Below are 27,992 nucleotides of genomic sequence, written 5' to 3' on the forward strand. Positions count from 1 at the left end.
TAATTCTGCATTTATTCTGTTCTAAGACTTGTAACCTCTCTGCAGGCCTCTCTGTAGGCTCACCATCCTGTCTTAGGGACTATAGGCCTTCAGATTAATTACTTCTGTTTTGGACTTACAGGCATTGGCACTCTCTCTCTGCTTATCCATAAGCCTTCAAGTCTTTCTTTCTTTTTCTGCACAAAGCTACCTACAGTTCCTACAAAATGAAGATACTACTATGTGATATTTATTACCTTTATTCCTTTCTGAGTGAAGTAATACTTTGTCTTAAGAAGGGTATTCGAATTGGGGGGGGAAAAAAAGACGTACAATAGTTATATTTTACTATCTGCTCCATCATAAATAAAAAGTTTTAACATAAAATGACTAAAAATTACCTAGCTAGCTTCTGTATAAATAGACAGTTTGTGACTTCTCGTTCATCTATGTAATTGACTAAAATACAAACTAACACAAATTGGTAAAAAGACATCAGAAGTAGGACCAGAACCCAGGTCTGGAGTTTCTACTGCTGATTCATAAGAACACTTCCTTTGTTCAAGTAAAAAAAACTCTCTTTACATGCAACCAGCATTATCTCATAAGTTTCCAAATAATTTGAATTGGCAAACCAACATACTCTGATTAAAAAGCAATAAAAACATGTTCTTAACCTACAATGCAGAGCTTTCATAATGTAATTACACTTGTTATTATAGTGTACAATAGTGATAATTTTGACACTGTGTTTTGTACATATTAAGATTAAAAACATTTAGTCTGCTGTTATTTGCAGCCATCCCACATGACAACAGGAAGTAATTAAATGGTCATTAAATGTGACTACTATATTTTGAGCTTTCTTGTTTTCCAGTTTAACTGCTGAAATGTTAAGGTAAGAATCATGAATGAGGGGGCAGCCTCAAAATTACACACCCTATACAATCTGCTGTCTAATAAAGGGTTAAAATTCCCAGTGGTAAATGCCATGATTGCTATGAGATTAGCAGGACAAAAACGGGTGCGTGTGTTCTTTCAGCATCTGCAGTATCCTAAAATGCATCTCAGGGATGCATTGTGGATACTTTGTATAGTTTTGCAAGCTACAATATAGTGCACATTTAAGACACTATGAAACAAATAATACATGATTCTTAGTTTGCATATAATATTTACAGCAGTCTTACAAAGCCTACTGTTTGTAGAAACTGACATTTTTGCAATGAGAATAACACAGTAAAAGATAACAGCAAATGCTGTTTAGCTCCCATACTCGTACATTTTGTCTCATACTCATACATTTTGTCCATGTTGTTCAGGTATTTCTCGGTAGCATCAACAGCAGATGATTTGATACTTTTTAGCGTCCCATTCTGCTTGGGAGTGAAATGCTGTGGTTTATTTGAGCTTGTAACTACTATGACAATGTCGAAATCTCATCTGTTCTCATAGCATCAGACAGGAAACTAAGTTCATTGCACAGCGTCTCGTACCTGAAGGCCATCCGGATCTGTGCAACATTTGTCTTTCGAATGTCATTTCCCTCCGGCCCTTCTTTACAGTAGTTAACCCCTAAGAATTTCTGTTTTTCCTGTGAACAGGATTAAAGGAGGAAGTCAGTTCAAATGCTCTGGTTCATTACATAACTGAATATCTAGTTGAAGCAAGTGAACAGAGCAACTTTAACCAGCTGGCCATTGACCTTCACATCAGGGTCTTAATCAAATCTGGAGATTTTAAGCTCTATATAAATTCTTGTGCTAGCATTTAGTCTTTTCTACTGAATCTTTCAAAGGAGAGGTCAAAAGAGAGACTTGGGTTTCTTTTGTTAGTTAGAAGTTTACTTGAGGAAAATCAGTAGTTGTCACTAGGGAACACTGCAAGAAACAAAACAACATGCATGAAAAGCCTCTTCACGTTTCTTGAAAGGAATGCTTGAAAGGGGCTCAGAAGAGAGGATGCTCTACAATAAATCTTAGAGAGCGTGCAGTGCACTCGTAGGAAATAAAATAACATAATATGACTACATACCTAAATATAACACTTTTTGTAGTAGTTCTTGCTAGCTAAAAGCATGTCATGCTTAATTACAGGCAGATTATTTTTACTTATTGCAAGACATAAAATTACTGGCAGAGGGATATCATCCAAAGGATTAAAGATTTGGGAGCGGAGGGAGAAATGAGTAAAAACAGGCACCTAGTCTCTGCACATTTGGGGAATTCCAAACTAAAGCTAACGAGGAATATGTAAAAAGAAGATAGGGATGCGTGCAGGTATGTCACATAAAGACCTACTTTCCAATTTTCAGACTGCTGGCTTCTCTCTTTTTACTCGCCCTAACATTCACCAAAAAGGAAAGCTTCTCAGCCCCAATTACCTTATCAGACAATCCACTCTGCAGCACGCTGTTTCTTGCTATTTCACATAGGTCACAGGTACTCAGTTTCCACACCTGGGCTGCAATAGCATATTCCTCCATGAGTGCTTCCTGTATCACCAAAATATGTTTAGTATCAAATGATGAACAAACAAGGAGTAAATGTGGATATGTACTCATTACTAATTAAGGAATTTATACATGCTCTTTGGATAGCTGTGAAAACTTAAAGGCTTAAGACTTAACATTACTATTATTAATGACAAGGACCGTTCACTTCTAGTTTCCGAAGGGTGACTTAAATAATTCATAGATACTGGGTATCCAGTTATCTCTACCTAGGAAATTGCAGCCTGCATTCTGTATCATTACAAAGGAGATCTCAGGGTTTTCAGAAACCTTGGAGAACCCAGTCTTAAATCTTTAATGGACACATTATGTAGACAGACAGCAGGGCAATTTCTCACTTCTGACCTCCCCTACAAGAAGTGTGTTGGGTCTGACTCTAGAGGGCTGTCACAGCTGAGGAGGTCCACTCTAAGTGTAAGTCAGGTGCCCTAGCAAAGGCACGGGCAAGCCTGGGCAAAGCACACCAGAGCTTGGCTCATCCTCAGAACTCAGACACGAGCAATGGCTGCCCGCTGTGAGGCACAGTGTGTATTATGTCAGTGCTGACCACAAAATCTAGGCATCGTGGCAAGCGGTGGCCAGGTATTTCTGTCCTGCCAGGCTACCCAAGGGCAGGAATCAATTTCAGTTCACCGAGCATACGGCTTATGTGATCTTCAGAGACTCCACGTGGTATTTTTGTAATGTACTTCCCCACATTTATTAGTAAGGAAACGACTTTCCTGGCACTCTAGAGGATTGTTTATGAAGGCTCAAACCTCCCTCCAGCCTCATCCTTCATTCTATACTTCAACAGCCAACACTGGAGAGGCAAGAGTACAAAAGAAACATAATTAGGAAATCAGACATTTCCCTATGAAACTGAATAGTGAATAGTAGACTGGGAATGAGGAAGAATAATGAATGTAGTGACTGAAAGACATGAAACTTTACATCCTAAGCAATTATATTAAAGATTTCAGGTCATTCTGGGCCTACATAGTACTACTGCCAATTTCAAAAGACAAGTGATTTCTGCAGTTCTTACCTTTGTGTAATGAAATTGCATAGGGTCATCTGTAGAGAGAGAGACATGAAGTCCCTTATGTAGAAATTCCCGTAGTGGATTTTTTGAGTACTCCAGGAATAGGCTGTTGTTACTAAGAGGAGACATGGCAATGGGTATTTGTGCAAGATAATAAAGATACTGCAAGACAGGACTCTGCAAAATAAAACGCAATCAGCTGTTAGTGTTACTGCAGGATAGTGGGAAGGAAAAAAAAAAAAGATTTCCCTTGGAGAAAGTGGAATAACATGACAGAGGGAGGATGAAAAGCAAAATGTGTTACACTGACGCTGAATTTTTTCAGGTTTAAGTGTCTAAATTGTAAATTGTTACTGATCTTTACAGTAATAATTTACATTCTTCAAAATCATCTGCAGTCTTGCCTTTCAACATGAGCTGACTTTACTGTAGATTCAAAAGTGTATATGACTAGTATGAGTGCTGCATTTGATCCTAGCAGCGTATCTCCACCTCTCCCAAAAGCTGGAAGTCACAGATAATAACAGACGTATCAGAACTGCTAAGCAATGTGTTATTTTCAAAACTGCAGCCCAACTTAAAGAGCTTAATTTAAATCTTGCATAGTCACCTCATCTTTACTCATTCCTGTTTGTGGCCTAACCAACCAGTGAACCTGTGTGCTATGCCACGTTATCCCACCAGGCTAAGCAGAAGTCAATGGGAAAATACTCTGGGTCAGCTACTGCTTTACTTTTTGTCTGTCTCAGTTTGGGAATCAGTGGTTCAGAGCTCTACATCAGACATGACTTCAGGCAAAACTTACGATAACTTTTTGAAAAGAATTGCAATAATCTCATTGCAAGCCTGCCAACCACTGACCAGTTATTTTAATTACAAAAAAAGTGGCCTGCAGATGAGGATTTGTGTGATGGTTATTTACTGATACGCCAGCCATAGCGTTTGTCCTAGCTACAACAATCCAGTTGTATATAAAATATTACTAAGTTATATAGCTATGTTAAATTTTGTGATCAAGTGATCCAATTACTCTAGATACAAATAATCACAGACTTAATGAACTTTTCCAGGAACAGCGCTGCCAATTGCAAAATTCAAAGAAGTAGGAAGCTCTCCTGAGCTCACTCCTTTCTAATCAAAGTGAAGAGTTCTTGTGCCATGCTAAGAAAGTTAATGTTTGGCTGTCTAGATAAAGCTAATTTGGTTAACTGCTATAAGCAGACAGTGATCAGTTTAGATGAGCATGCAAGCAGTACCTTCTTCAAGAGCAGTCCATGAGAAATGTTGTCTGCTGTCAGAAAGGCTGACACAAGATGTGTGATAGACCCAGCTTCTCCACAGTGAGGTCGAAACAGGAAAGTACACATGCCTCTTTCCCTGAGGAAATGAAAAGCAAGTCCCACTTAAAAGAAATTTATTGTACTTCACCGGCAGATAATTATCATTAATGCAGGAAATTAAACAAATTAAAAATATACACTACAGTGTATTGTGATATCTCATCATGCCTAGATACTAGCCTAATGAGCTGCTATCTAATACAGCAGGTCCTTCTACTCAAGCCCTTTCCATCACCTGATGTATTTGTGTTTCTTGTTTACTTTCCCAGTTAATCTCTGGTAGCCATGTGTTCACTATTGGGTGAACACCTACTGAACTGACTGCAGTCCAGGGAACTGGCAGATGGAAAGCTAAGTGAACCGATGGCGGCCTTTAGCTGCAAAATAGCTACATTAAAAAAAAAAAAAGAAATCCAAGGAAGAATTAGAAGCTTATTGCCAAAAGTAACTAACACTTGCCAGTGTGATGTCAACGTGCCACCTCACAAAGTTTGGTGTAATATAAAACCATACCCTCAGTAGCACAGAGATGATCTAGGAGTGCTAGATACCATTCTAGACACTGCATTTTCTATAAATCTTTAATTTGTTTATACAGTGTCCAGCAATCTTCAGAGGTGTTCAAAACTGAATTTCAACAAGGACTGCTGGATTATAAAGCAAATTGAGGAGGTATGCTCACTAATGTTTCACCTAAAAGAGGATCGGAGGATGTAATCCATCCTTGCTGATTTTGTTAATATTACCAGAACTGCAAACCAGAACTCCAACGGATTGGCTGTAATGGCTCAAATACTTGGTCTGTTCAACAGGGTGAACAGTTCTACTGACTCATTGATGAGAGTTTCAGTTTCTCACCTAGCTGAAAAGATGATTTTATGATTATCTAGGGAGATTTTCAAACAGTTGTTGAAATGATTTGGAGGTAAAAAACAAATGCGTAAGTTCTGCCAGATCTCTGTTTTGGAAAGAAAAAAAAAGTATACACTAAAGAGAATGTAGGGCAAGCAGGAGGAAGGAATGACAATTTTAGTTCTGTAAAGGAAAAGGCACAACTCAACAGATATCTAACAAGGCCTCTCTCAAGTACAAGGCAGACTAAGGTGGTTGTTTCATTAAAAGCTTTCATTACATAGGGTGGAAGAGAAAAAAATGCTTCAGGTAGCTGTGGGAGAGGAGAAATAAAATCTGGCTGGAAAAATTTAAATAAGGCAAATTTCTGACAATTTCTGCACCTCGTTTGAGAAAATGCAGAACATGTTATGAATAATAATGAACCAAATCCTTGCAAGTTAAGTGAAATGCCAATGGATAACTTCACTGTGCCGCAGTTTGAGTCAGTTCCGCAGATCACTCAGCAAGTCAACTATAAAGTCAGGAACATAACCTCAGGCTGAATTTCAGGCTTCACTGATCCAATGCCAAAATTTGTTTCACAGTCATGATTTCATATTGACTATGATACATCTCCACATTACTTGCCTAGACATTGCTATCATTTGCTGAAACCAAATGAGTCAGCAAGCGTCTTACAGTCAGTTAGCTGGAAGTGTGATTTATAATTATGGCTTCTTTTGTCTACCAACATTTCACAATGCAACTTTGTCCTCAAATCAAAAGGAGATAACAATTTACCAAGAGGTATGTTAGATCTGGAAATCCACTGTAACTCCGAGCCAACAAAGTCAGTTTTGTGGAGTTTCTTGTTTTGTTTGATATATTCAGACTTAAGAAATTCACAAATCAAAGATACACACCGATATAAAATGAAAATATTAATCTGATGCCTTTACAGCTTCTGAGTGTTTCATTTGAGTTCAGTCTGCAGTTAGCATTTTCAGAATAAATCAATAACATACTCCTCTTGGACTCTTTAAAACTCCTCAAGCCAAACCACTGCTTGCAAAGATGTTCAAGCTAGTTGCAAATCTGCATCAAGACCAAGATTACTAATTGATTTTTCTTTCTGGAAATGCATAACAAAGAACAATGGCTACTTACTTCCTAAGGTTGTTTAGCAACATGATGTTGACATACATGTAATACAAGTAATAGCTATATGGGGGATTCTTCTCGCTAGTCCAGAGGTCAGGGGTAAGGCTTTTGTCAGAGAACATATGGCCACTATGCTTGGATTCATCATCAACACTGTCAAAGCCAGTCACCTGGTGGGATAAGATTCACAGGAATTAGTGTTTCCTAGAAGCCAACTCTGATGTTTCTGCACAAAGCATATAGTCCTCTTTTTTTCCTTCATCATCCTAGCTAGACATCCTCTTGTTCTGCCCTCCTACCATATCATGCAGACAGTGGGAATCGCGTTTTCTCCGTAGCATCACCCAAAGAGCAACACTTGCTCCAGAAACTTGTCTTAGGATGAAGCAGGGTATGCAGAAGTACAGGCTCACAAGAAGCATGAACATGGCACGTTCCTCCTGTTCTGCAGGAAAATGAGCAAACAGCAAAAAAGAAGTCCTGCCATTGATGCTGCACTGTTCTGAAGTGCCCCAGTGTTAACAGAGAAGAACAGTCAGAGGAGGAGGAGAAAAGAGAAAGAAATTCCTAAGGAAGCTTCCTGCATTTTCTGAAACAGACAAGAAGCCCTGAAGTGCAAAAAGCCTTTAACAAGGCCTTTCAAATTCACATAGATACACTTCATAATTCTTCAAACTCATCTGCTCTCTAATTTGGAAAGCAGCTGAAGGCCTGAAGCTCCCAAGATATCTTAAGTTCTGGGGTGCATTCAGAAATGTCTCTCTTAATTAAGTCCCAGCAGCTACATCCCAACATCGCTCTACAGTCATTTCCCTTCAGTTGCTTCATTTTTGGAGGCAAGTCCCAGATGCAAGCTGAAGGTACATATCCCAGGTTAAGGTGTTCCCTCTGCACAAAAGCACATGAAAGCTTTAGACATTCTGGGAAGACAAATAAATAGGTGTTGAGTTGCTTTAAAACAACACTGGGTGTACTAACAAGGTGAAAGGTTCTTTCACTGTCTGGCAACAGCTGTGTTGAATAGCACAGGACCTAAGACAGAAAATGCAAGCATACTTACATATTTGAGGAAAAGATGTAATTCTTTGTGGTCTTTGGGATTGATTGTTGCTTCAAACAAAGGCACAAAAATGTTCTCTAACATCTTTCCAAAACTAGGCAGAATATTCTTTGACCTAAATATATCACTGAAGGGGGAAAAATACACAGTTGTGACTGTTCTGTCATCAGCTTCTATTTTTCCTCAGTTTTCACATTTCCTTTTATTTCTGTTTATACGCTAGTGCTTCAGTTCTGCCAGGACTGAGTAATCTAAAGTTTATATCAGGGCAGGAACTGTCTCTGTGCTCTGTTCCCTGCATTGCCTGATGCTCTGCTTCATCCAGGCTCAGCTGAAGCTCCCGAGTGCTCCAAAAACAGAGACAGTACACAGTGGTAAGTGCCATCTCAAGAAGAATGGCACCTTCTCTTACAGCAATTCAAGATTGCAAGAGGACAAAAAGAATCACCCCTCACGAGGGTCTGTTTTCCAAAGGTGTAACCTACTCTAAATGAAAGTAAAACGTTTTGGTTTAGTGAGGCTTTCACAAAAGAGAGGCAGTACTTCAGTATGTCATTAAGTGCATGACGTTATGGACGTGCTGACTCCACTTCATGCATAGGAAATTGCTACGTAAGAAATTTTCCCACCAATGAGAAATGTGCTCAGATTTATGCAACCGTGGCAGCACTTTCTCTACTCATATTCCAGCTGTGCATTTTCAAAACATGAAGTTCAGCCATTAAAGCTAACAAAATTATCATGGGAGTCTATATTGGCTACAATATACAGTATTGGAAACACAGGTCTTTTCATAAAGGACGTAAAGTCCCAACAGATACTTAAAAACTAGTAAGTACTGGTATCAGTTACAGCTTGCAAATGGTGACAGTCCAGGTTGTGTTTCTAAGTTCACTGTCATTGAGACACCAATCTGAAGGAAGTTGGATAATAATGATTTTGCAGAGCATTTCCTACTTCCTCGTGAAACTCGAGAGCTGATTTATTTTAACTACAGAGTTGCATTTTACCTTGCCTTTGAATGCAGCTCAATTTCGTCCAGTTGTGATTTTTTGGTTTTCATATTTTCAAATTTCAAAGCACTTCACAGCTGAATAAAGAGTACATTTAAACTCCATCTCCTCCTCCACCCCCAGACTGTCAGAACTGCAGCAGTGGTCAAGAATAAATTATCCAGGCTGTTTATAAATAGAACTGTGGGACAGCTTATAAGCCATCTAAAATGAGAAATATCTCATCTAATATCAGAAATTGAAACCAAATAATTTGGATGATTTCAAAGTCTTACAGTTACTAAGAGCTTCTGATCACTTACTAGATTCTGGGAACCTGAATTATCCAGCGCATATTAGGAGAGTAGACTTTATGTTTAATGAACCAGTTTGCCAAGCTCAGCCACTCGTCTGGAGACCGTCCGTAGATGGATAATCGGGGTTCTGTGTACTGGTACTTACTTTCTTCTAGTTCACGGGCTACTTCCTATTGAACAATACATACATTTGCTTTAGCACAGATACAGAAAATCGTTAATAGCCAGTAGTATATTTACCATCATATTTTCTGCACATCAGGCATAACTCTATGCTGTTATCTTTTAAAGACAAAGGGAATTGCTCATCTGTCTTATTTTTTAATTATTTCTTGGGGGGGGGGGGGGAGGAAGGGGAATATGTAAATCTTCTGCCAGAATGCTATTTAAGAATAACTGACTGTACCATTTCCAGTTAGATGACAATATTCTTGTGCTATAAATACTAATATTTTAAGACCTATGTTTAAAATTGACCAATCAGAACAGAACTACTTTATACTGTAGTAAATGACAGCATAAAATATGCAGAATAATGGAGAATCTGACCCAGAATACATGTTAGTAACTAATTCTAAGGCTGTTAATTTTAGACAGGCACTTTTGTCAATCTATGAGCAGTTGGTATCTGGTTCATGCTAACTATACAACTAACTCTTGTATTGCAAGAAGCAAATTTGGAGCCTATGTTTGTGCAGAAACAGATTTATGTCAAGGCACTTTCCTAGGTCCTCCTTCCCTAACAACTAACACCAGGCAACTGCATCCTAACAAAACATTAAGCCAGTGATTTCAGCCTTGGCTGCTTTCCGTTAGCTTGAAAGCACATGCTCTGCTTTGAAGTTAAATGAGGTTAGAGCTCATACAGTTGTATACAAGCAGCAGTGGCTGACTTGGCAGAGGTCTTTTTCTGATCCATTGCTGGAACAAACGCAATACTTGGGAATCATTTAACCACAGTTCTGACCCACAGTTCTGATACAGTTACAGCATCAGGAATCTTCTAGAAAACCTCATTTCTGTACAGCTGGCAAAACCAGAGAATGATTTACCTTGACCATACGAGCAAAATATTCTCCACCAATGTAGTTCTCGGTTTTCAAATACAAATCCCTCAGCTCACTGGCACCAACTGGATTGTACTTGGAATTGAATTTGTCAAATCGATGAAATGTTTGACGACCCTATGGGAAGGAAAAAACCCACAATAATTACAGAAATTAAATATACAGATAGTTTGTACATAAAATTGCCTAGCAAGAACGTGCACAAAGAAGCAGCAGCTTGTGCTAAGTCACTTCAAGCGTGTGAAGTAATGCACAAGCTCAAATTCTGAAAAAACTGTAGAAACCAGCATTTCACATGTAGAAATCATAGATTTCTCTTTTATTTTTGTGTCTTACTTACTGCATGGACATCTAAAGAGTCTACAGTGAGGTCATATGGATCCATGTGAAGGCTTTCAAAGACTTGCTTTAAGGTCATCTTCTTGCCTTTTTTCTCTGCAACAATCCTGTCTGGCTCCGTTTGATACGTGTGCTTAATAAACCTCAGTAAGTGTTTCTGATTCATGCAAGCAGCAGCATGGATATGAGTATCAACCTGAAATCAAAACAAGGTTAACTGCATTCCTTGTCCATCGACTCAAACAAACTTGGTGAATTTGTTGGTGTCAGAGGCAATGATGAATACGCGACACTTCCTTCAACAACCCTGATCCTTCAGTATCCTTCTTCAGTGAATCAGTTCTGCCTGTATAGTTAGAGACTGTCATTGTAACTGTTCTCTGTGACTGAAAGCACTTGGAAGTCTCAGCTACTTCCAAAAGCACAAGTCATTTTGGTATTTCAACCACATGAAATATCTCAGATCACTACAACTGTAATATATGCAACAAGAGATTCTGGCACTATTTTTCCATGTTTAATCATAATATGGCAACTTATAATACTGACAGATTTTTCAGTTCCTTCAGGTCTGTTTACACACTGAAGGAAGTGCAAGCTTCACAGAAGGCCCAAGAGCACTCTTTCAGGTCCTTTTTTTTTTTGCCCTGGAATTCTTATTAAAAAAATAAAATAAAATAAATAGCTTTCACAGGTCTCTGTTCTTTTGTGTAAAAGCTTGCACTGCAATTTTGTATTTTGTGTCTTCTTCCTCTTGTGCCTATTACAGACCATCAAGTAAAGAATCAAAAGCGTCACCTAAAAGGTTGATACATCTTCTCTGAAAAGCTAACCCAGTGCAAATACATCAGTGAGCTGGGAATCCAGTGGGATGTACATTAGGAGTGTGCCTCATCTTGTGTGCTTTGAGACAGGCCTGTTTCTTGCTTTGTTTCATGGAGCTGTAAAGCACCCGGCATCTTTGAACTGGGCAATGATTAACAATTAAATGTTAATCCTTGTACATACTCATTCCTTGTATCAGGGCATATTCATTGTATGTCCTGGTTTATAGCTATGCTATTGACATACACCTGGAAAAATTTAACTTTATAAGGCTGCAACACCTGTGTTATAGTAGACTGTAGTTTGAACAACTGCATGTATTTTGAATAAAAATTCCACTTCAAATTAAAAATACAGATATATCTAAGTACACATTCAACAACAGAAAGATCTTGCAAACTGACCTGATTTTTCATGCTGCAGTCAGTACCTGGTTTAAAAGATAAGTTTGCAAAAAGCACAGAAAAGCTCCTGGCAGCTGAAGTAGTTCCTAGAGCAGAGCCCCTGCAGGAGCTTGTCTAATTCATGCTTGTGCCATCTGGAACAACCTGAAAGCCAGGAGACACAGGAGATTTGAATCCCTGTGTCAGGCAGCTTCTGTTTTGGCTGTACTCATTATAAAATGCACAGAATTGAGCCCTGTAGCATTCATATTCATGTGAATACAGAAACAAATTGGTATGGAGAAGGAAATAAGTAGTATGCACAGTGCTTTGGAAATACAAAATACTGTTTTGCCGATTAACATGTATAGGGCACCAGTACATGTAATGCTAACATTGCAGCAGAGGTAAACAGAAGTATTCTCTTTTGAATCTGATGTTAACCCACAGGACTTCCTTCCTATTCACTATAACTTTTAGCTTGTATGTTGAAAGAATATTGTGACCAAAATCAGAAAGCAGTTATTGTTATTGTCCGTCCTGCTCTGTAGGTTTACTTCATTCAGTTTGTTGGGAGATCCACTACACAAAGGCTAACATTGAGTTTTAAGTTGTGATGCTGTGGAGCTAAACTTACTACTTTATTTTACCCTCAATGCAGGCAACTCAGGAGTTATGTGGCAAGTCAGTGTGGCTGTCCTTTGCTATGCATCAGTTGCACAGTGTGGGAGGGCCTTGCTAATAGCCGACTTCAGAGTTTTCTCTAAAGTTAGCCTACTCCTACACAGCCAGTTGTCCACCTCCCCTGGAGAGCCAAGCAGAGCCAGCCACTGTCCTGCCACCTGTGGACTCCCATCTGTGTATGGAAATATTTGTTTGGTTATTAAAGGGTAATTCTCCAGATATGCACATACATTTCACTTATTTAAAAGGAACTTTATATTAGGACTAATGAACTCAGTGAGCTCAATGGAGAATTCTCATTAAACTAGAAAAAAAAAAGGGGGGGGGGGGGAGGAGGAAGAGTGAGGGTCACAAAGAAGGGAATATAACAGCAAATTCTGTCAGCAAATAATGCTGGCCAGATTCCTAAATACTGTGGTATGTGCTCACTGATTGACCTTGCCACTATATTCATGGCTGTTTTCATTTTGGCACTTTCCATCAGGTACTTTAGCTTCGTCATATAAGCAAAAAGATTGCACCAGAATTTCCAGACTAGTAGTAGCCTGAGGGAAGTAGTAGACAACTTCATCTTTTTGGGGAGGTGAATATTATTTCTTGCTTTCTTTATGTGTTTGCATTGAATAGGACTGAAAGAGAGAGATCCTGCAAATACTGGCCCTAGCAGTCTGTTTCACACTGTAAGATTCATTGTTGATACTGTTACTACTGAAGAAGGACTTCTGGTGAGCTACAGATCCAAAGATGCTACTGTGGTTAGCAAGACGTTAGGAAAATGAGTTTATTTTGGAGTTTAGAGAAACTCTGCCTACACTGCAGTTTACTTGCCACAGAAAGTGCTTTGTAAAATACTACTTGTAATGCTTTGTAAAATACTACTTCTAACGGCTTAAGGGTTTAAGCGAGATTAACTCTCTGCTGCAAGAACTTCATAAGCAGTAATTAGCAGGACTCTGCCACAGGAGAACAAGCTTGTTCCTCTTTTCTTGAATTAGAATATTGCCAGAGAGGAAGCAGTACACATTTTGTGCTTTTGAACAGCATTAATTCATTTGTAAACTGGCTTACTCACTAGAAGGTAATTGGAAAGTAACTATATGCCCAGAGACATTGAACGACTGCTTTTAAAAATTGAACTGAGCAAGTACAGTCCTGTTAAGTACAGCTTCTCAGTATTCCATTTGATTGTCCAGGCAGTTATCTGATCCCCACACTTGTCCATCATACTCCTCAGTCACAATGATTTTTATTATTAACACCTCAATCAGCTAAACGAGTTTGTTATCTGAGTGTGGTTACAGAGTAGATATCTTGGTCAGGGTTACACAAGAAACCTGTTATCAAATTCAGAATTGAACCTTGGCTTCTTGAGAACTGTTTGAGAGAAATAGCTAGCTAATGGATCCTCCCATCCATATGCTTAACAGATAGAAGCACAAAATTCAAATTTATCTAACAACCCATCTGCATCTAGCTTTGTGAGAGACAATCAGATAGTTGTGCTTTGCTGTGTTTGATAGTTATTACTACAACTGTAGCAAACATTCAACAGCCAGAATGCTACTGGGAGAAGCCAAGCTGACTTTTTGATGCACTAGGAAATCAAAATGTAACAAGATAAAAGTATTGTTGACCCAAACTTCACAGTTACAAAACAATCACAACATCTTTGCACAAAGACACAATGCCAAATAGACCTGAAATGATTAAAAACACTAGCAGTAATTACCACTTTGTGAAGAAATCTCGCCTATGGGAATGAAATGTTTTCTCTCTCAAGTAGCTTGCTTTTAAAATGAAGAAAGGGAAGCAAACTAAGCAGCCTAACAGTGCTGTGCTTTTGAGGGAATGAAGCTCCCTTTGCTATGTGTCAAGAAATGAAACTACCTCCTTGATTCCCCTACTTGTCTGCTAATTACATCCCAGTGCTTCTCAGATGCAGCTCAGAATACAAGCCTTTTTTTTTTTTTTTTTTGGCAGAGTTATTTATTAAGCCAGGTTCTGATGGCAGCATGAAACATCAGTTCAGTTTGTAAGATCTTTTTGTTGTTGAACGTGTATTTAAACACATCTGCACTTTCAATTTGTAAATTTTTATTCAAAATAGGAGCAGTTGTTCAAACTGCAGTAATTTATCTGCATGAAAACAGCCAAATGCACTTGAGCCATCTGTAAGTGAATTCATCAAACTGAATTAAGACTCCACGTGGATATTTTTGTTCACAATCCATGAGAGCATAATTTGATCAATAGTTTCACTCCTAAAAATGATCTACATACCATTAAGCCCCTGTGATTATGAAAAAGGAAACGAGAGTTTAGTGTAATTGATTTAACCCACTTCCATTCAGGCAATTTTCCATGCCTTCCCATGTCTTCAGTACCATCATTCAACTCACTGCTATACACACACAACGTTGTGCTTCTCACCTATGCCTCACACACAAAAAAGCAAAATGGTTGGCATTCCTGCTGAAAACAAGGCCACGCCTCTAATCCTTTCCACACCTACCTTTCTCACGTTATAAAAGTCTCGATGGGGGTTACTCTTCAGTTCTTTAAACTCAGACATTTCGTTTAACATCTCGTGCAAACTAAATTTAGATTCTAAAAAGTTCAGCCGGCGATGGCAGTACGTCTTTCTGCAAAAGAAAACACAACAGTTACTGACTTGGAACTACTTTGTATGCTGAGCTCAGACTGAACTTGAAAGTTTTCTAGTAAAAACAGATTATATTTTTAATGAAATCTAAGACAAATTATTTCTTCTTTTCCTAATGGTTAACAAATGCATAAGTTAATATCCAGTATTTTTTCAGACCTAAGTTATTAATGAAACCTCTAATGAAACAGAACCAGGTGCTTGCAGGGCAGTTGGACTAGATGGCCTTTAGGTGTCTCTTCCAAATCCAACAACTTGTGTAATAATGCTCTTATGTCCTTTAAGTTGTCCAATTAGCAGGGGGTTGGAACTAGACGATCTTAAAGGTCCCTTCCAGCCCAAACCATTCTCTGGTTCTATGATTTTATATCCAATAGAGAAGATCACCTTGTATATAACAGAAACACCCTGTATACACTTCACTGTGAAAATTAAGACTTTTATTTCCCAGTTTCCATCTGATTTTCAATGTGAATACAGGAAGCCAAGTAAAATTTAATATTGTTTCATTTCTGGTGCCTCAAAAACACATCTGTTGTGTAGCTATGGTACTTTTTCCTTTTTTTTGCCCCCAAATTCTTCCAAGTGCTCTTGTGAAAAAAATAACTGCTTTTTTGTTCCTGGTTGCCTACTCCTCTTATTCTTCCAAAGCTTCTCTTTCAACTCCTGTTAACGTATTTCATTCTCTTCAACAAATGCCATGCTTTTTTCTCTTCACCATCTGTCAACTCTTATAAAATCTACAATATTTTAATAGTGCATTAGTGTAATAGCCTTCTTTTCTCTGCTTCATTGTTGGCAATCTCTCCTCAGCAGAATACAAATCCTGTAATGAACCTGAAAGTCCAATTCATAGTATTTTTGGGTCATACTATTATTCAAGAAACCAGAAATCTGAGGAGCAAGGAGTGAGATTTCACTACTTTAAGCACAGTGAAGATTAAAGAACAATGGATTCTTGATCTCCAAGCAGGTCCACGTTTGACAGACAAAAATGACAGGAAAGCACTTGCTACAAACAAGGAAATTACGTAGAGTATGAAAAGTTTATGCAACAGGATTACTGAAAAGACTTTTTTCCTTTTTGTTTGTATATACTTATCAGAGAAAGTGAATCAGCCTACAACCACTTAATCTGAAAAAGCAAAAGGAGCAGAAGATCGCTCCTGCATTCATAGAGCTGTTGAGCTTTCTAACATGTTCTACAAAACTTCTTTCTTTTGGTTTGCTTATAAATACTGTTAACAATTGATGCAAAATAAGAGTTTTCAGTAAGTTTGAGTTTTTCCTCCTTGCCCTTTAGTTTTCCTTCTCTCTTGGAATACAGCACACTGAATTTAGAAATGCATTTACCTATCTCAGACTGTAAAGAATTACACTCAAGCTAGCTTTGATCTGGAGCAGGATAAGAACAGCAAGAGCACAGGCTTTTCCTCTTTAGTAAGTGCTTGGGGAATGGGACAGTTCCGTTCGGATCAGCTGCTTTGCTAGCAGAAGTCAGGCAGATTACTCTGCATGTGTCAGACGAAATCTCCAATGGAGGAAAAAAAAATGCATCAGGTGTGACTAACTTGGCACATCATAAATAACTTGATCTCATAAAGGCAGGAGGAATAGAAATGCAGTATTGGCAGACTGGGCAAATAGTCTGGAAGAACAGTCCAGGTTCCAGCTTTTTTCTGCCCTTGCATTCTTTTCCTTTCCTAGTGTTGAGATTATAAAATACTAACACTTCCAGTCCTCAGCTACAAAGTACACTTTTAAAACCTAGATGCACACACATTTTCCCTCTTCTCCGGGTGAGGACACTAGTTTATTACAAGTGTTCCAGTGACACTAGCAGAGTTGTTTTCTTTCTGTTTTTTAGAGATTTCTTTGAGTTTGCAGGCTCAGGGAAGGGAAGTGTGACACCTCTTTCGAATGTGCATGCAGTTTTGAAGCATATGAGCAGTTAATGCACATCTGAAATAAATGGGACTGAGTATGTTGCTGAGCTGTTCTGTATGTTGTAATACATACACTGGATTTCTTTCCATGCAGGAAGAGCAGATCAGACATGAACGAATTCCAGGCAACTGCACAAAACCTCAAATTCAGTTTAGGCCAAAACAAAACAAAGGTGAGATTCACTTCCAGTTCAAGCAGTTTACTTCACTTCACTTGAATGGGAGTGTTTGGTCAATGTCTTGCTCTTTTGTTAATCTTAACACCCATGTAGTTCCAACCCCTCTCCATGGGCAGAGTCACCACCCACCAGCTCAGGCTGCCCAGGGCCCCATCCAACCTGGCCTTGAGCACCTCCAGGGATGGGGCACCCACAGCTTCTTTGGGACACTGAATATGACTTTCACTACAGCCAAGTGTCAGGTCCTGCATTTTGGTTACAGCAACCCCAGGCAACTCTACAGGCTTGGGGAGGAGTGGCTGGAAAGCTGCCTGACAGAAAGTGACCTTGGTGTACTGATGGACAGTTGGCTGAGTATGAGCCAGCAGTGTGCCCAGGTGGCCAAGAAGGCCAATGTCATCCTGGCTTATATCAGGAATGTTGTGGTGAGCAAGACTAAGGAAGTCATCCTGCCCCTGTACTCAGCACTGGTGAGGCCTCACCTCGAGTGCTGTGTTCAGTTTTGGGCACCTCAGTACAGAAAGGACATTGAGGTGCTGGAGCAGGTCCAAAGAAGGGCAACAGGGCTTAGGAAGAGCTTGGAGAATATGCCCTATGAGGAGAGACTGAAGGAACTGCGGATGTTTAGACTAGGAAAAGAAGACTGAGGGGAGACCTTATTGCTCTCTTCAAATACATGAAAGGTGCTCACAGTGAGAACAGCGTTGATCTCACTGGCAACAGGATGAGGGGAAATGGCCTCAAGTTCAGCCAGGGGAGGTTTAGGTTGGATATCAGGAGAAACCTGTCCACAGAAAGGGTAGTTAAGCACTGGAATAGGCTGCCCAGGGAAGTGGTTGAGTCACCATCCCTGGATGTGTTTAAAATCTGTTTGGATGTGGTGCTCAGGGACGTGATTTAGTGGAGGGTTGTTAGTTAGGGAGGTCATGGTTGGACTCAATGATCGTTAAAGGTCTTTTCCAACCTGAGCGATTCTATGATTCTGTGACAGAAATTAGAAGTATTAAACTGAAGGGAACCAGCAGCTGTAAGGGGCAGAGAAGAAATAAAACAAAAAACGTACGTTGGACCATCTGCAATTAGAGCAAGAACGTGGCTCAAGTCAAGGGTATAGGTCTCCAGGTCAGGATAGGGCAGACTCCGAGGCTCATTGAGCTCCATCATTTCTTTGTTATCATAAACAAATGGAATGCCGCCTTTTATCTTGACAACATAATCCAAATTGTTTGGAGCATCATCAAGATTGTAAGGATCTTCATTTTCTTCTGGGGGTGAATGAAAATCTGGAAATACATTTACATTATATTTACAAGTAACTCACACAAAAGGCTGAATAATGGGAAAGAGGACTTTCTGCTTCTATAACGTTTCAATTTTAGCAGATCTCAATACGTGCATTAAGATCATATTTTTGATTAGTACAGTAGGTCAGTTGTTACAATACAATTCTGTTGTGACAAGCTCACATTTAATTGCCATCTCCAAGCTATGTAAGTGGTCACCTTTATTAAGATGTTTCATTTCAATTATTAGAGTTCTCTAAACCAATATAGAAATAGATCTAATAGTAAAAAATTAATATAGAGTGATGTAAGTTTCAAATTAAGTTTGTAACAGCTGTTGACTTACACCCACATTCATTGTTTGTTTGTTTTTAACCTTCTGACTCACTGTAGTAATTTTGGAAGTTTAAATTTAAGCACACAGTAATTCAGCTGTTCTCATATCGAAACATTAGCCAGAAAAGAACAGACTGCCCTTCCCATAATCCAGTGATGCAGACTAGTGCACGCATACCATGGTCACCTTCTCTTTCTCTCGATCATTAGTGAATATTTGTCACTCAGCAGAGAGCCAGAAGTAATTTAAGACTCAGCACTTCTCACTCTGACCAAGACAGTGGTGAGGTTTTTTTGTTTGTTTGTTTGTTTTTTAAATTTCAAATAGAATTCCTTACTTTTATGTACAATAGGTTTTCCAAGAACAAAAAAAAAGATGCAAGTGTAGTTTTCTCCCTGGCCTTCTGATCATAATTAGAATCAGAAAGTACCAGAAGCACAGTCAGGATTTTATTAGTACAGCTTTGTAATCCCTTATAAAATAAGTAAAATAAATCTCAGTTATTTATGTTAACTCAACCATATTCTTGTACTCAATCCTTTTTACCTGTTCAAATAAATCAAGACCAAAAAGTGACCATCCACATTTATCCACCTAAGGCACATGAATATATGTTATAAGCTGATACTGTACATATATTCCTAACTATCCAGCTCTCGCTCATGCAAATTAAGATACAGTGAGAGGAGATTTTATTAATAATATTGTAAGTTTAAAATCATAACTGTAAAGAACTTATTAACCTAATAATAGCTTGGAAATATTCCCCCCCAGCAGCTGTTCCGGGATAACCTTCCTGTCTTGAATATACAGTGTACTGTTCTTAACATTCTCTCTGCATTACACATGTTTGAAAATACTTTATTCTCTCTTCTTCTGACTACAGAACTACAGAGGGTAATTGACTTAAATGACTTAAAAGATCATTTCATGGCTGAGAATACATTACCAGCAACATGGATGTGTCTACAGTGGAAAGTCTGTACAGACCAAGGGTTGTTCCACACAGGCTAATCCAAAAATGTGCACTGTTTAATGTACAAGCAAAGCTTTCCTGACACACCCCAAAGTGACAAATATAACTTGTGACTTAAATAGTGGTGAATATGTCCAACCTAATAAGCCCCATTAAGAGATCAGAGTTTATTAACCCGGGCAGACTGTCCATACATGTGATGATCCAGCTTCCAAACCTGACCTGGCAAGCGTGCCACGTCTGTGAAATTACTGACTCAGGGCTTGCAAACTGGCATGTCTGTACCCTGCTTCAATTTACAACGTGGATGAGCTCATCATCCATTTTATTTCAGTACACCAAGATCAAAAGGAATGTTTTTTCACTTGAAGCCACCTCCACATATCTTTCTTCCTGGAGGAACACATGTGTACTACGTACCATCTCCTTTACTGGAAAAAACATCAATGATTGTCATTTTTAGCTTTTAATAGTTTCAAAGTTTCAGATTAGATGCGGGCTTTATAATTAAAGTCCATCAGTTATTCTCCACCATTAACAGAATAAATTACAGAGGCAAAAATACTCAGCAGAGATTGTCACAAAAAACCAACTCACCTTTGATTACAGTTGTACATGGGCTTAATTCTCTGTTTTAAAAAAGAACAAAGATACTCACGTGGACACACTTCATCTTCAACCTTCCACTTCTCATGTTGCATGCTACATAGATACTGGGATGTCGTTCTTGGGAAGCGATGATACGCAAGGCGTGAATACTTTTCTCGAATGAGAAGAGCTTTCACCAGGCTCTTGGCAGCTTGCTCATAATCATCAACTGTAACCTGAGCAACAACAACAAAAAAAACTGCCTAAGTACTGACAAATAGAGTGGTGGTCTTGTTCACAAATGAGATCCATGCCAGTAGCAAGGAGACTGGATTTCCAGCAACACTGATGTATGCGACTTGATCCTGATGGTGGGTGCATGAAGACAGCGACAGAGGTAGAATCCAAAGACAAAAAGCAAAACATACAAACACACAAGATTTCTCTCCTCCCATGCATTCAGTGTCTGATCATGTTGTTATTTATTTATCAATTCAGCTTTTATCAAAAAAAAGTATAATCAACTTTAAACAACGACTTCAAATATTCTACAAAACAATCTGCTCACAGAGCATTCTACGGTTTGTTCAGAGGTCCCTGATAGTGCTGTCATTTTACACTGGAAATAGTCGAAAAGTTGACTGTGGTTTAGGATTTTTTGCCCAAGTTGCAGTAGAGAAAAAAATAGTTTCTTACCCCTGCACAGTAGTCCCCACTAATTGAAACTCTCTGAAACTCTGGTACATCATATGGCACCTGGACTGGCAGGAAAGCATGTTGAAGAACTGGTGTTGTAGGAGACAGAGTAGGAATGGCCGGTGGTGCTTTCCATTCCTGAGACGGAATTTGTAATGACAAAGACTGAGATCGAATCATCTTGAAACTTTTCTTCCTAGGAATTCGTGGTATAAAATGTTAAATGAGTCACGCTGTAAAACATTAAATACTTTGCAGAGCAGATTACAGCAAAGAAAACATCTCCTAAGAAAGTTCACAAGATGAAATTTCTTACACCACATGGAAAAATGTCGGTCACAACATAGTTTTGCTTTTGACACTTTGCATTATATTTTCTATGTACAATTGCAGTACAAATACAATATACCATAATTTATTTACTATCATTTACAAAACCACTAAGATTTGTTTTGTTTCACTTCTTACAAATTCAGTATCAGCAAGTCACTGGGCAGAAAGAAAGCATGGCTGCCTTACTTAAAATCAGAATTCAAAGCATGAGAGAAAGAAAGTGAATCTGACATCAGGTAAGTTGTTATACGTTATCATGCCATTACACAAAGTTTTTATTCATCCCAAAACTTTCAGGATTTAAAATCTCATCTACTTGTCCACCAACATTTCAGATATAGTCATTCAGTTAAACGTGTAAGAAAAAAGACAAACAAATACAGTTATTCCATGGGTAGTGTTTGATGGGACTAAAAGCCTAACATTGCATATGAGAGTAATAACTTAGTATGGCTTTGATATGCGAGTCCATTCCTCCTCCTGAGGCAGTAAATGCATAACCCTCACAGACTTAAAAGCTTTTGCTCTCTCTCAGCAAACTACAACAGATAAAACAGCTGAAGAAGCATGCTGCTTCTAGTTTTCAGTGAAGAAATTTGAGTGGAGGTCTGTATTATCTCTAAAGATGCAATTAATTTTCCTTTTTCAGTTTAAACACACATATAACAAAGAGATGCGATATGATAAACTGATGTACTTTCTTACATACTGTGAAAATACTATCTTCATTTGTTTTGTAAATTAGATTCTAACACTTTAAAATGTCAGTAAAAGCCACTAAGAAAGGAAAAGGCACATTGGCATTCTCTCTGGAAGCTGTGTGTTACCTCTGTGACATTTCCACATACACTGGTGGTATGAATAAGACCCTATGACCAAATTCCATCTCTGAAACTCGTATTAAATCCTTGAAAGGTAATGTTGATTCAACTGCAACTGAAAGCAACAGAATCTTTACTCATGTAACTGTTCTTTAAGTACGCTTCAGTCCGGTAGGACAGGGACAAACACTTGTTCTGTTCCCGCACATAAGTAACACACATGTGATAGCCCATTTCCCACAGTTAGGTTTGTAGAGAACTTTAGGTACAGAAACACAGTTTGATGGAACCTATTTTTGTAAAGCAATTTCTGCACATTAAAAGTGAAACTTACTATTTCAGGAAGAAAAACAAACCAGAGAGGTGTCTGAATAACATCTAGATTTGGGAAACCCATTTACACAACACAAAACCTAAGCCCATACCATCTGTGTATCATACCTTAATTCAATTAAACTAGCTCTTCTCCCTTCTCTTCCAGAAACATGATGCCAAGTGCTGCCCAACTGATGGTCTGAGCTAACAGGGTACATGTTTAGCTATCAGTTTCAAAGCCCTCCTTGTTTGTGTGATGTCTGATGAATCTGTACACACCCAAGCCATTTGGTGTCAGACTGCTGCTGAGCTCATGTGACTCTTAACAAATAAGTCCAACCAGCCCACTAAAGACTAAGAGACTGGGACAGCCTGACACCCAGGTAAGGTTCTCTCTCTCAGAAGAAAATCATAAACCAAATTAAGTTTGGTTTACCCATTAATCTAATCAAGCCAAAGGTGAACTCTATGTTCAACTAGGAAAATAAAACTAGCAAACTCAAAATGGGCACTTTTATGGCTGATAATGTTAGATTTTATCTCTGGCAGTTAAGGAAGCCTACAAATAACCTCATTGTGCCAGCCTCAGTTTTTAGTTTCTCCCTTGATGTTAAACATCAAAACTTTACTTTCATCTATTTTTACAGAGCCTAAAAAGAAATTTCATACCACTGTCATTTTCTGTTGGTTAAAATTATCCATTTTCCTGAATAAAACTATTCCTTTTGGGGGGGGGGGGGGGGGGGGGGGGGGAAGGGTTTTGTTTTTGTTTTTAAATTTTGGGACTCTTACTGTTAAAGAATGAGTGAGTTTTGTTCACTTCTACCCAGTTAAGCTGTATGTCAAGCTCTCATGAGCACCCTCCATGCTGTTGCTGGAAATGCAGCCGAGGAGATGATCCCACCAGTCCAAACTCCCTAGGAGCCACCCCCACAAGATATCACACAGGTGCCCTTGTTACCTCAGGAGACGGGTGAAAAAGTACCAACAGACAGAATGTTGTTTGCCAGACATTTCAAAATAAACTCAAGCTCATTTAAAAACTATTTCCCTCTAAGAAAGCTACTGAACAAACCTTTTTGCTGTTTCCACAGACTGTTGTTCTGCCAGTTCCTTCTGAAGTTCCCTTTCCTTGGCCTCTTTCTGCCCAATAGGGCAGTCTTCAGGCACAGTGAATAGTGACAAGGCATCCTTGCTGTCTTCTTCTCGGAGAACTTTAGCAAATACCTTCTCTGCTAGAAGTCGCACTTGCTCATCAACTTCAGATATGTTCAGCTTTGGGAACTGTCTGGGCATCTCAGCTAATAAGGAAAACATTTGACAAAGTTATATTTTTAAGTAACTTGTAAGTAGAAATAAGAAGTGCGAGAAACTTTTTTTTTTTTTTTTTTGGTAGCATTCTTATTGAAATTAAAAGCTTACAGCAAAAAATGATAGGGTCATCAGATGGCTTGGTTTGGAAGGGACCTTACAGTTGCAGCCCTCAGCTGCGGGCTGGCTGCCCCCCACCAGATAGGGCTGCATCCAACCCAGCCCTGAGCACCTCCAGGGATGGGGCAGCCACAGCTCCTCTGAGCAGCTGCGCCAATGCCTCGCCATCTTCGTCACGGAATTTTTTTTCTTCTTCCTTAACCTAAACCTACTCTCTTTTAGTTTAGAACTCTTACTCCTTCTCCTGTCACTGCTCTCCCTGGTAGTGTCCCTCCTCATCTACCTCTGTAGAGCCACTGTAAGTACTGGAAGGCCACTACTAGATCTCCTGGGAGCCTTGTCTTCATAAGCAGAACAAAGTAGAATGGCTATGCAGAATTTAAACTACTGTGCAATATGCAGCAATTACAGGAATCCACTGAGTATTTTTTCTTGCGTGGCCATGATAAACTATACATTCACAACTTCCGACTGTACTCACTGAAATGTTTTGTTGTGGCTGTTTGTTTTTTCCTTTCTAATATGTTTCTAAGGTATGCTTTCTAAAGTGCCAGTTCAGTTGAAAGTATAAAACTCCTGAAGGACAGTAAGGCAGTCCAAGGAACATTCTGTGGTAACAATAAAACTAATGGTAGACCTATGTATGAGATTGAATGTGAAACAGTTCTTTGCTGACATGTAGAAGCTGTGAGTGTTAAAACTTAAGTCTTCTAGGCTGCTTTTAACTACCTCACAAAAGGCAAGGGTACAAGGTTTACTGCAAGCATTCATTCTTTAGCACATGGTGTTATCTTGCATCATAAAAATTCCTACAGATTTGCCAGTAGATTCCATTCACTTGCATAATCAAAGAGACTTATTTGCAAGACAGTGCACACTGAGCTGTATGGATGTACTTGCAGTGAAATCTCATCTGCTGCTCCTCTGCTGCTCAGTGCCTTCAAAGCAATTGCAGCGCCACAGGCAAGTTAGCAAAGAATGCTGCACGTTTCTACCTCACCCCATTCTTTCCACAGAGAAGTCGTGGTGCTGCTGTTGGCTGTGCAACAGGAGTGAAAATGTTGCTGTTAACTCTAGTTTTCTTTGTTCATTTTGCTTCCAGTGACTCATACTCTGTTTTTGAGCTGCAGGCGGGAAGCAGAGAGGATACAGAGTTAAATTCCTCTTGGCATTTATATAACAGACAGGTTTAGTCTTTTCATTTTTTACTTAGGTAGCCTTTTGTAACGAAGTATTTCCATTTTGTTAGACCAGAGCTACTGAAAATAACACCTTTAGGGTTTCTTCTATAGTTTCAATACCTTACTTGTATCTCATTCCAGTGCACTGAGCCAGTTCTGACATCTGCTAGTATTCTGGACAGGAAAAGATACACAGTTCTTGCAAGCCGCTGTCCAGCACTGATTGTTACATGCTGTACAGCTTTCTGAATGCCTTCAGTGCGCTGGAGTTTGTAACAAAGAAGACTCAACTCTAATCACATAAATTAAAAATAGCAAAGAAGATGTCACAACAAACAAATCCAAGCACTCCCAAAATGTGAAACTTGGGTTCAAAACTGGCACTGCAGAATCTTGTTTGGTCACAAGAATACAGACTTGTTTTATAAGATGGCATTCATTCCAATGACAAGATGCATGCTGAATACCCATAGGGGCATGGCAGTTGCTAATCACTAAAGGCACAACTCATCAGCAGGCCCACTGCAGTATTTCCAAAGGCATGCCACAAGTTTCATCTGTTGATATGCGATCCTTTTGACATGTGATACTGTTGTCTTCACTCTAAAAGATTCTAATTAATGTCCACCTGTTTTCACAGTTGCTTTGAAAACACTTTCCCTTTTATTTCAAAAACAAACACAGTATTAAGAGGTGATGAGAGAAGCACTGGACTGCAACACAACAATTTAGTGATCACCTACATCATTTTCCATTTCTTTTTTTTTTGTTTGGTTGGTTTTTTTAAACAGTGGGAAAACTCCAGAATGAATGAACTGTGGATCTGACACAATGCAGTCTTTTTTCTTGCTACGTATTTGGCAATTAGTATTCAGACTTCCTACATTAAGTAATGCTACATAACAAACAAAAAATGCATACATGCTCAGCTGAACGATTCGATGACAATGCACCAGGATGTCTTGGAAGCGTCCCAACTTAGATTCAGTTTCTCAATTTCAAACCTCAACGAAGTCTTAGGAGTCTTTCCACTGACCTCGATGAGCACAATTGTCAGCAGCAATGACTGACATCCAGCTGCCAGCAACAGGGACCTTTTGGGCCACTTCAACCAAAGTAAAACAAATATTTTCACAGAGTAATTCAACCACAGTACGCACATTAAGGATCTGAGTGAAGTCCGGAAAGTTTCTGCTGTGAAATCAGCAACTATCCTATTTTCAGTACTAGCTGGGACAGGATAAACCCCATGCCTGAGGGTTTATCATGGACTGACCAACTATATCTCAGTATAAGTGAACTTTTTCTTGAAAAATCGTCATCAGAAACAAAAATGCAGTATTAAGTGCATTGCACAAGAAATCCTATCTCAAGTCATGACAGTAATATAAGCACAGTCTTCTGTGGAGGCCAGTGCTGGGTTTTTGTTGGGTTTGTGTTTTTCTTTCTTACAAAAGCCATTCTCCCGTTCTTCACTCAAGCAAAGGAAAGTCCAGGGCACAGAGCACTCGGGAAGGGTCAGCCACATCGCTGCAGGCTCATGGCATTGGAAGGGGTTTAACAGACCCAAAACGGTTGTGCGGCACCTCATGCAAACCGCACCATCCCAGCTGGAAACAAATTAGGGCTCCTACACCCAGCATCCCACCGCCTAAGGAGCGCCTTTTGCCGGGGAGAGCATCAGGGGAGCGGCACCTCGCCGTGCCTGTGCCGCGGGATGGGTGCGGGTGGCACCGAGTGAGCGGCAGTGCGCTCGTGTCCTACAGCCCTCCCTCAGACAGGCAGCACGAGCTGCCGCTCAGCTCACCGCCTCTGCGAAAGAGGAAGCTATTTCCCCTGAAACGCGCTGCATCAAACACGATGAAACGGTTATTTAAAACAGCAATTATTGATCAGAAGCGTAACGGACATGAATGTCTAACAAACGCACGCCACCAGCACGGCGCCGAGCCCGGCCTCCCGCCCGGCGGCACGGCACGGGGCGGCACGGGGCGGCACGGCACGGCACCGCCGGCGCAGCCGCCGCAGGAGCCCCCACGCGCCCAAGGTCACCGGCACAGCGCTCCGCCCCGCCGCGGCACTTACCCAGCTCCCCGGGGAACTCCATGCCGGGCCCGGCCCCGCCGCCAGCCGGGGAGGCTCGCTCAGGAGCCGGCGACAGCGAGGAGCAGATGGAGGAGCCGCTCCCGCCCGACGCCGCCACCGCTCCCTTGTGCCGCATTCGGCCGCCCGCTACCGCAGTGCCACCTGCCCCCACCGCCCCGCCCCGGCCCTTTATGGTAGCCGCGCCCCCGGCCCCCCGCGGCACCCCGCCAGGGCGGCCCGCTGCCTCCTGGGCGGCGGCATCGCGGCGGGGCAGCTCCGCAGCAGGTGGGGCCGCGGGCGGAAGGAGCGCGGCAGGCCCGGCCTGAGGGAGCCGCCCTGAGCCGGGCCGGGTGCGGAGAGCCGGTAACGGTCGCCTCCGTGGGCGGGGCGGTGGCGCGCGTCTTGCTCGTACCTCAGCGAGGAGCTCGCGCCCGGCGCGGCTCTGTCAGGAGCGGGGCACGAAGGTGGCCGCCACCTCGGGCACCGTCCGGCGCCGCTCGTCCCGCGGCTGTACCTGAGGCGACCTCAGAGAGAGTGGAGCGAAATTTCCGCGCCGCCGCTTCCCTCGTCAGGTTTCGAGGCAGAAGTCGCGCCGTCACATGGCTTCCCGCAGACGGGGGAGGGAGCTCCCGGGGCGGGCCG

The 27,992-nt window shown here is 40.4% G+C and overlaps 2 protein-coding genes across 3 annotated transcripts in view; one reads left to right on the top strand and one right to left on the bottom strand.

The window, feature by feature from the left end:
- RNF141 (ring finger protein 141) overlaps nucleotides 1-23,334 on the top strand; it is a 54,434-nt gene extending 31,100 nt beyond the window's left edge. Inside the window, exons 7-8 of the mRNA XM_048948393.1 lie at nucleotides 21,661-21,753; nucleotides 22,820-23,334. The gene's annotated coding sequence lies outside the window, so the exon portion shown is untranslated. The remainder of the gene's footprint in view (nucleotides 1-21,660; nucleotides 21,754-22,819) is intronic.
- On the bottom strand, nucleotides 291-27,897 carry AMPD3 (adenosine monophosphate deaminase 3). 2 transcript variants are annotated; one of them, XM_048948385.1, is made up of 15 exons: nucleotides 27,763-27,897; nucleotides 23,729-23,954; nucleotides 21,185-21,380; nucleotides 20,559-20,724; nucleotides 18,368-18,587; nucleotides 15,030-15,159; nucleotides 10,627-10,821; nucleotides 10,272-10,403; nucleotides 9,226-9,389; nucleotides 7,911-8,037; nucleotides 6,857-7,020; nucleotides 4,772-4,892; nucleotides 3,519-3,692; nucleotides 2,363-2,473; nucleotides 291-1,573 (listed from the first exon to the last, which is right to left on the bottom strand). In XM_048948385.1, exons 2-15 carry the CDS (start codon nucleotides 23,947-23,949, stop codon nucleotides 1,400-1,402), a joined length of 2,295 nt encoding a protein of 764 aa, XP_048804342.1. In that variant the 5' UTR covers nucleotides 23,950-23,954; nucleotides 27,763-27,897; the 3' UTR covers nucleotides 291-1,399. The 2 variants fall into 2 exon arrangements, with proteins under 2 accessions (XP_048804342.1, XP_048804341.1); XM_048948384.1 differs by lacking the exon at nucleotides 27,763-27,897 and adding an exon at nucleotides 27,351-27,513.
- Between the last annotated feature and the right edge of the window lie 95 nt (nucleotides 27,898-27,992).

The sequence above is a fragment of the Lagopus muta genome, chromosome 6 (assembly GCF_023343835.1).
Source record: "Lagopus muta isolate bLagMut1 chromosome 6, bLagMut1 primary, whole genome shotgun sequence".
NCBI classification, from domain to species: domain Eukaryota; kingdom Metazoa; phylum Chordata; class Aves; order Galliformes; family Phasianidae; genus Lagopus; species Lagopus muta.